General features: G+C 56.3%; 4 protein-coding genes across 6 annotated transcripts; 2 read left to right on the top strand and 2 right to left on the bottom strand.

Moving 5' to 3' along the window:
- The first annotated feature begins 820 nt into the window (after positions 1-820).
- H310_12733 (hypothetical protein) lies at positions 821-2,859 on the top strand. 3 transcript variants are annotated; one of them, XM_008879919.1, is made up of 4 exons: positions 821-1,382; positions 1,431-1,508; positions 1,573-1,685; positions 1,731-2,859. In XM_008879919.1, exons 1-4 carry the CDS (start codon positions 891-893, stop codon positions 1,855-1,857), a joined length of 810 nt encoding a protein of 269 aa, XP_008878141.1. In that variant the 5' UTR covers positions 821-890; the 3' UTR covers positions 1,858-2,859. The 3 variants fall into 3 exon arrangements, with proteins under 3 accessions (XP_008878141.1, XP_008878140.1, XP_008878142.1); XM_008879918.1 differs by having other exon boundaries at positions 822-1,382; positions 1,573-2,376; positions 2,438-2,859; XM_008879920.1 differs by having other exon boundaries at positions 822-1,382; positions 1,573-2,859.
- Positions 1,916-2,772, bottom strand: H310_12734 (hypothetical protein). The gene has a single exon (XM_008879921.1). The coding sequence runs from the start codon at positions 2,744-2,746 to the stop codon at positions 1,982-1,984; it is 765 nt and encodes a 254-aa protein (XP_008878143.1). The 5' UTR covers positions 2,747-2,772; the 3' UTR covers positions 1,916-1,981.
- On the top strand, positions 2,853-5,612 carry H310_12732 (hypothetical protein). The gene is made up of 5 exons (XM_008879917.1): positions 2,853-3,522; positions 3,568-4,181; positions 4,310-5,353; positions 5,397-5,461; positions 5,525-5,612. The coding sequence occupies exons 1-5, from the start codon at positions 2,940-2,942 to the stop codon at positions 5,547-5,549; spliced, it is 2,331 nt and encodes a 776-aa protein (XP_008878139.1). The 5' UTR covers positions 2,853-2,939; the 3' UTR covers positions 5,550-5,612.
- On the bottom strand, positions 5,601-8,085 carry H310_12731 (hypothetical protein; the record flags this gene model as incomplete). The annotated part of the gene is made up of 10 exons (XM_008879916.1): positions 5,601-5,907; positions 5,958-6,054; positions 6,108-6,390; positions 6,433-6,551; positions 6,599-6,884; positions 6,949-7,007; positions 7,132-7,511; positions 7,555-7,709; positions 7,761-7,957; positions 8,005-8,085. Coding segments are annotated over 10 exons (1,953 nt in total), but the record flags the coding sequence as incomplete, so codon positions are not given.
- Positions 8,086-8,140: the final 55 nt, after the last annotated feature.

Here is an 8,140-nt window from a genome sequence, read left to right as displayed (position 1 = left end):
TCCATGGCGACCACCGAGCGACGAGTCTAGCGCGAAGTGCCGCCGGCAGCCAGGGAGCTGAAGTTCACCAGTGTTGTTGTTACACTGGTGTGGGGAAAGTTGGAAATACCGGATAGAGTGCAATGATTTGGGAAAAACAGGTTTTACCCAAACCGTTCCACTTCGAAATATCGACAACGTGCGCGCCGACGACCGAATGGACTGCGGCGACGTGAAAGCTAATGGGCTCTCCAGTCGGCGCGCGGCGTCTTATGGGGTTGATCGCTTGCCGTGGGCAAGGAGAAGTTAGAAGCGAGCGTGCCCATGGTTGTGGTTGAGTTGTGCCAACTGGCCGCGTTGAACATGGATGTGTTACACCATCTGTGGTGAGAGCGCCAGCAATTTTTAGCCACTTGGTTACGTTGTGCGCGCCAGACGTTCACTACGAGTCTGCTTACCACGTGTGCTGGAAGAGCTGTACGCTTCCCCTCACGGATAGTGTCATCGTGTGGGTAGTTGTTGCATGACCCATCGCCCGCGATTTGGACAGTGTGTTCTTTACCGCCGACGGCGAAACGCAGCCTAGCAACGACGACAGGGACCAGCGCCAGCGCACTCGGCCCAAGATGACCGCTCAACGACGTAGCGATGTACAGCGCCTGTGAGATTGCGCCACGATGGTCAGCGCCCGTGGTGGGCTGTCGTGGCTGGCCCATGTGGCAGTAATTCGACCAGACGCGAATACTGTCCGGATAATCGAATCGCCCGGATGCGACTGGCGCACATCCGGATATTCGTGGATGCCGGATAATCGTCGGCGATGCTTCTGAACAGTCGTCGAGCGCCAAGATTTTCCTCGGGGCCAGATACGATTTGTCGGGACCCGATCGAGTCGGCCGGGGTAGGACAGGATGAGCCAATCTGGCTATGGCCGAGAACATCAGCACATGGACAAGCACTACGCGGCAAGTACCAGTCACCATGCTGCAACGGACAGCGGCGCCAACGGCAACCACCCAGACCAGAGGCAACAACCGCAACATACACAACATCGACCGCAGCATAGTCAGCAGCAACAATATCACGCATCGTCGGCGTCGTTGCCAACGGCACTGCCTCCACATGTATACTCGACGTCGCAGACGACATGGACAGCACAAGAGCTGCACTTACTACACAAAGGCTTGACGACGTACCCATCGGAGCGCTACGACAACATCACACGTTGCATCAAGATCGCAGCCACGATCCCAGACAAATGTATTCGTGACGTTGCGAGCAAGATTCGAAGCATTCACATGTCCCAAGCCAAGCAAGCCATGCACAGCGACCAACGGCACATGCATGCACTGACCGCGCCACTTGCCGCGCTCTCATCCAAGCGGCAAAAGCGCGACAACAACGTACGCCTCTTGGGTCTCCATGGTCATGGCACGTCACGATCACCATAGGACATGCATATGGTGCCGCTCACGATCAAGAAGGAACCGACTGTATCCCTCGAAGACTCGATTCGAAAAGGTCTCCAGGTAAAATGATGCAGGCGGCGTTGTTCGCGTCACCCCCATGGACCCATCAATTCTTCCACACCAGGAAAACGACAGCACACTCCACTCGATGCGCGCCAACTTGTCCTCTGGGCAACTGCGCAGCAACCTCCACCTCATGGCGCAGTTCCGGGACACATGCAATGTCATTGTCAAACGGTCAGTCAATTTTGCATGTTGTCGAGGTCACGTTCCTTTCTGCAGCCTTGGCGCCATGTGCTCAGCCGTGCCGCCGCTCCCTGTACACCTCGATATGTCCTTGCTCCAGGCGCCGCCGTCGCCCGTCCAGTCGCTGCCGCAGGCATCACACAGCAACCAAGACGACATCTAGTGGAACACATATTAGAATCGTGGACAGTACGGATAAATCCACATTTTTTCGCGGAAATTGGCTCTTTTCTGGAAAAAGTATCAATTTTGAACTTCATTTAAAAAACCACGAGAGGGCAAAGTTTTCAGCGCCTTTTGATCGAGCGGTCGTGGCTTCGACTCCGACTGCGCTTGTGGGATGCCCGGATGCTGCTGCTGCTGTAATGATTGCTGCGCTCACGCGGCTCTGGTTTTGGAATGAAGTTCTTCTGCTTGGACTCGAGCGTCGGCTTTGGGGTCGCGCCAAGCCCTAGTCGATAGTGCCGCATTTGAACTTTGGACCCCGTTGGCTCGACGCGATCCTTTCCTGTCCATCCCATTCCACGCAGTAACGCAGCGCCAAATTCTTCAATCGGCACCGCTTCAAACGCCTCGCTGTGGATGTCGAGCTCGTCTGGTCGCATCGACAAATCATGCTTGAACTTATTCGTTTCCCCAACGATCTTGTCCATGCCTGGGATTCGATTCCTCGTCAACATGGGTGCGTCTTTCTTTTTCTTTTGTGACGTGTTCTCCTCGGCAGCGCCCATGGGAATCACTAGGGTCGACTCCGCTGCATCTTCCTGCTCTTTCCGCGAACTGTTGCGAATATCTTCCAGCAGTGCTTCAGCTGCCTTTTGGTCCTCTGTCCAGTTCGCCTTGATGCACGGAATGACCAACGGACCGTTCTTGGACCCTGCCAACGGGTCTTTCAGCAAGGCATCACCGGATGTCGTGAACCCGACAACAATCTCCTTCTTTTCATCAGTTTCTTTGTCCTTCTCTACACGGAAGCCACCAAGGGATGTCTTCGCCGCCGTCGCGCCCAGCGACTTCTTCTTGCCCTTGAGTGCAAACCCTGAGAAGCTCATGCGCGATGGCCGCTAGTGCCGAGCGTTGTTGACACGGTGCCCCGGGGCACCGATCGAACATTTTCTCTTGGTATTGGTATGGAGCGTATCATCCAATCAAAGCGCGTATTGATTCACATCAGACCAATCAGAATGAAGTGACACAACTCGAACAGGCGCAACTTTTCCCAAACGACCGGGAGGTGGCGGAGTCATGTCGAACCGAAGCGAAAGCGTCAAGGTGGTGGTGCGGATCCGGCCGCTGAGCACCAAGGAGAAGCAGGATGGCCGCACGTACATCGTGTTCTCGAAGCCGGAGGAGGGCGAGATCTCGTTGAACAATCCAGAAGCTGACGACCGCGAGCCACCGAAAAAGTTTACGTTCGACGCCTCGTTTGGCCACGACAGCGAGCAAATGGACGTGTACCAGCACGCCGCACGAGACATTGTTGACAGTGTCGTCGACGGCTTCAACGGGACGATCTTTGCGTACGGCCAGACCGGGGCGGGCAAGTCGCACACGATGGAAGGGTATAACGACCCGCCTGAGCTCCGCGGAATCATTCCCAACTCGTTCAAACACATCTTCGACAAAATTGGGTCGATTGCCAAGACGCAGTTCATGGTGTATGCTTCGTATTTGGAAATTTACAACGAAGAGATCCGCGACTTGCTTGCCGCCGACCCGCAGAACCGCCTCGAGCTCAAGGAGAACATGGACACGGGCATCTATGTCAAGGACCTCATCTCGCGCCAAGTCACGGGTGTGGCCGAAATCGACGCCGTCATGCAGCAAGGTTCGCATTTCGATTCTCTTTGTGAGGACCTCAGACGACATGTAGGGAAAAAGAATCGGTCGGTCGGCGCCACCCTCATGAACCAAACGTCGTCGCGGTCCCATTCGATGTTTATCATCACGGTCGAGACGTCGTCGATTGGCGTCGACGGGAAGGATCACATCTGCGTGGGAAAGCTGAACTTGGTCGATTTGGCGGGCAGCGAGCGTCAAGCCAAGACGGGCGCAACGGGCGACCGCATGAAAGAAGCGACCAAGATCAACTTGTCGTTGTCAGCGCTCGGGAACGTCATTTCGGCGCTCGTGGACGGCAAGTCGCAGCATATTCCGTACCGCGACTCGAAGCTGACACGGCTGCTGCAAGACAGTCTCGGCGGGAATGCCAAGACCGTCATGATTGCCAACTGTGGCCCGGCCGACTACAACTACAACGAGACGCTCTCGACGCTTCGATATGCCAATCGTGCCAAGAATATCAAGAACAAACCCAAGATCAACGAAGACCCGAAAGACGCCAAGATCCGCGAGTTTCAAGAAAAGATCAAGGAGCTGCGCGAGGCGTTGGCGGCGCAGGAGAAGGGGATGGCCATGGGCATGCACGTAGTGGACGGCAAAGAACTCAAGGGAATTGCTGCCGCACCGCCCCAGATTATTGAAAAGGTTCGTTTCGCTGCCTCTGCCCAACTTCCCATCCCTTCCACACGCACTGCCTTGTCTCGAGTGGGCGGAAAACGCCGACAAGGAGGGGCAGCCGTGGACACGCACGACATTTGACTGCGTCGCTGTAGATTATTGAGAAAACGATCGTGAGGCGCGAGGGGGTGAGTGAAGACGAGCTGAAGAAGCTCCAGGACGATGCCCTTCGCGAAAAGAACGAGCTCAAGAAGAAGGCGCAGCAGGAAATGAAGGCGCTACTGGCGTCGCAGTCCAAGACGGAGGAAGAGCGCGAACGGTTGGCCGCGCAGCTCCAGGAGAAAGCACAGCAGAAGGAACTTCTCGAGAAGAAGAAGCACGAAATGCTGGCGCAATTGGAAGAGTACGAGCACAAGGTGATCGTCGGCGGACAGCTCATGGACAAAGCCGCTCAGCAAGAACTCGAGCTCCGTGAAGCGCAGCAAAAGATCGACGAGCAAAAGCGGCAGGAGATGCAGCTCGCGCGCGAGTTGGCCGAGCGCGAGGACTCGAACCTGCTCCTCGAGGAGCAGTTTTCGTCGTTGCAGGAGGAAGTGGACGTGAAAACGAAGAAGCTCAAAAAGTTGTGGGCAAAACACAAAGCGGCGTCGACAGAAATCGAAGACTTGCGCACGGAATTCCAGACCGAAAAGGAGGACATGCTCGAGACCATCCGAGAACTGACCCGACAGCTCAAGATCAAGCAGCTCCTGCTCCAGCATTTCGTGCCCCTGGACGACGCGTATGCGATCGAAAAGCGCAGCAAGTGGGACGCAGAGCTCGACGAGTGGACGCTCGAACACTTGGAGACGCGGCCAACGAGTTTGCGCCCAAAGCGCCCGGTGGCGCGGCGCGGCGTTCGGCGCGCCGAGACGGACTTTGCTCGGCGCAATCGCCAAGTCGACCGAGCAAATCCTCGGTGGAAAGGCGATAATGTCATCGTGCTCGAGCTCGAAATGCCCGAACGCCGGACCAAAGACTACGAAAGCGGCATGATGGGGTTCTGGCTCGACCGGATCGCATCATCCAATGATGACGAGACCGAGATCATTGTGCTGGAGGATGCACCGACATCATCGGCCACGATCGACGAAAAGGACGGGAAACCACACTCGACGGGGCCGTCGACCAGCGACACGGAAGAAAGGGATGACAACGAGGTGCGGTGCATGTCGACGACCCAAAGTCATGATGCCTCCGTAGAGCCGATCCAAGGAAAAGGATCGAAGCGCGAAAAAGTCGTCCAAGGCGCGGCCCCCCACTGCCAGGTACAACTCGATTACGTCGGCATGTGGCTGGTTCCGAGCTCAACTGTGGTGCTGACTGTGTAGCCGTCGCCGAAAGGACGCCGAGTAAGTCGACGACGTCGATGGTGCGAGTGCGACGAGTATTTGAAAACATCAATGTGTTGTGTTTCGTTACTCCTTCGACTTGGGCTGCGACGTGACCGTATACCACGCGCCGCCCGCCGTGACCAGCGCGGCACCGACGATGGTGTGGCACGACATGGGGTCGCCATGCATGTACACCGCCAGCACAATCACCGCGACTTGCTTCATGTTGGCGCACACGGCCAACGTGATGGCGGACGTTGCTCGGTTGGCGTACAAGCTCGTCACGTTCAGCGCAAAACTAAACACTCCCGTCAGGCAATACAAGCTCAGAGCAGAGAAGCGATCGTTGGATGGCGTTGCTTGGAGCACCGTCCACTCGCCTGCAGCAATCTGGGCGTAAGTTCACGCAATATCCAAACGAACGACATGCCTGAGACTACGATGATGACGGCACACCACACGCCAGACAGCGGGGCTTGGTGCAGGATCAAGTCGATGGGGTGCAGTGCCATGGCCTCCGTGAGGAACTGCAAACAGCATGGGGTAGGGTGGAGCATGTGGGTGAACGAAGAAGGCGTACTCTGCTCGACATCACTGATTTGAGAGCGGCAAAGAAGACTGCAATTATGGTCACGACGACCCCCAGGGCAGTGGCGGATTTGTTCCCTGTGCACGCAATGCACACTCCTAGAGCGACCGGCACGAGGGCTACCTTCTGTGACGTCGAGTACTTGGCACGCAGCATGGCCATGCTCAGGAGGAGCGTTGTGCCTGGAACGAGAGCTCGCATGACCTGGTTGAAGCTCACGGTGACCAGCCCCAAGCTCCAGTTGCCCATGATAATGTTCGACACAAAGACGAAGCTGCATCGAGCGTTAATACGCTGCGCTGCATGATGTGCGCACCTGAAGAAGAACATGGTTGTCGATTGGTCCGGCCGAAGAGGTTTCCGCACGGCCCCACGGCACACGTGAACGTAAATGAATGCGCCGATGGTGTTGCATGCCATGTGGATAAACGTGAGCTGCATGTCACATACATGAACCGACGTGGATGACATTACAGATATACCGTCACAGGAAGATGGAGCGCGGACAATGCCGTCTTGTTCACCATGGTCACGGTCATGTTGAGCGCGAACCACACTCCAAGCCACAAGCACTTAGCGTATTTCGACGATGCATTAGGGAAAGCGGTGCTTGGCGGCATGGATGTAACGATCTTATGACTTGGAGTAGGTCGTTCGAGGGGTATGGCGACGTCGATTCGGATGTCGATCTGTTGCCTATCGGGGGGCATGTGTTCAGATGAAAGTCGCGTGGCTCTTGAGGCTTCAGCCACGTGTCCACGTGGTGCACTACACTAGAGTGAGCATCGGGCATCATGACATCGCCCCTCCATTGTCATCCTGGCCGTCGTACCCTGACGCTAGCGGCGCCGCCGCGATCGCTTCCGTCATGCGTTTCAGGAGCTGCACCTCCTGATTATCCGGAATTCCAAGCACTTATCCGTACATTCCATGTTGAGGCAAACTTAAATGCTTGTTGTCCTCATCGGCTGAGCGCCGCCTTGGGCTGGAGCTTGGTCCTGTTGCTGCGGCGTACCTCGCGCTCCTTCTTTCGCCGGATGAGCTCCTTTTCATGGACATCGGGGTTATCCATTTCATAAAGCGGGCAGATTGTCGGAACCATGCAGATTGGGAGGTGGTCCCTTGGACCTGGTGTCGCTTCCTCCGACAATACTTCTTGATGACACGCTCCTGAAGCACGGGTTGTATCGTTGGGCAGTTCCCACACCGATTCGAATGTGACCGTGTTGTAATAGTACGGTTGACCTTCATCAGTCGTGCACTGCACCCACGAAATGGCAATCGATTCGTCGACAGCACTCGGTTGAGTGGACAGCGCCAGCATCGCAGCATCATCTTCGCTATACTCGTTAAACTGCATGGCCCCTTGGCTTTCTTCCGGTCGCTCGTCGACATCTACGAGAGATGACCATCATCATGCCTCATTCGTCAAGCGTACAGGTTCCAGTGCCTCGCGACACCACTGTCTGCAGCATCGTCGTCGTCGTGATGTGTCGGTTCTTCATGGCCACTTGCGCCGGTGTCTCCATGTCGTGGTTCATGCATTCCACCGACGCCGCAAACTGCAGCAGGATGTACACAATGTCATCGTTTCTACGACGCAACAACCATCGCACTACTGTTGGCAATCCAGGCGTCATGTACCCGAAGCGAGCTGCCACGTGGAGCGGCGTGTGGCCGTCATGATGGGCAGGCCAATGCACGAGGGACGGTGCAGCTTCGCAGAGCCATGTCACTGCTTCCACCCCTCGAGGGCATGCAGCAGCGTAGTGCAGAGCGGACCATCCACGGTCATCGACGCCAGCGACGTCCCCGCCAGCGTCAGCTAGCAGCTGAAGGCACTACACACCATCTCTGAGACCGCAACCCAGCAGTGAATGGAGCTTACGAGCGTTTGGCCGGTCGACGCGGCGGCCAAGACGGATGTGATTCCACTGGTGCACCGCTGGTTTACTTGGACGTGCCCACACTACAACATGAACTTTCACCAGGACGTGGTGTATGCACAAGCATGCTACCTCAAT

The sequence above is a fragment of the Aphanomyces invadans genome (genome assembly GCF_000520115.1).
Source record: "Aphanomyces invadans strain NJM9701 unplaced genomic scaffold supercont1.43, whole genome shotgun sequence".
Classification (NCBI taxonomy): Eukaryota; Oomycota; class Saprolegniomycetes; order Saprolegniales; family Verrucalvaceae; genus Aphanomyces; species Aphanomyces invadans.
This window is presented reverse-complemented; position numbering and strand designations above follow the sequence as displayed.

What these genes read in the sequence shown, in the direction of transcription:
- H310_12733 (XM_008879918.1), top strand. Translation starts at nt 891, where the DNA reads ATGAGCCAATCTGGCTATGGCCGAGAACATCAGCACATGGACAAGCAC. An exon ending in GGCAAAAGCGCGACAACAAC is followed by an intron (nt 1,383 to 1,430) that starts GTACGCCTCTTG and finishes CGATCACCATAG; the next exon opens with GACATGCATATGGTGCCGCT. An exon ending in CGATTCGAAAAGGTCTCCAG is followed by an intron (nt 1,509 to 1,572) that starts GTAAAATGATGC and finishes CTTCCACACCAG; the next exon opens with GAAAACGACAGCACACTCCA.
- H310_12734 (XM_008879921.1), bottom strand. Translation starts at nt 2,746, where the DNA reads ATGAGCTTCTCAGGGTTTGCACTCAAGGGCAAGAAGAAGTCGCTGGGC.
- H310_12732 (XM_008879917.1), top strand. Translation starts at nt 2,940, where the DNA reads ATGTCGAACCGAAGCGAAAGCGTCAAGGTGGTGGTGCGGATCCGGCCG. An exon ending in CGACGCCGTCATGCAGCAAG is followed by an intron (nt 3,523 to 3,567) that starts GTTCGCATTTCG and finishes GACGACATGTAG; the next exon opens with GGAAAAAGAATCGGTCGGTC. An exon ending in CGCCCCAGATTATTGAAAAG is followed by an intron (nt 4,182 to 4,309) that starts GTTCGTTTCGCT and finishes GCGTCGCTGTAG; the next exon opens with ATTATTGAGAAAACGATCGT.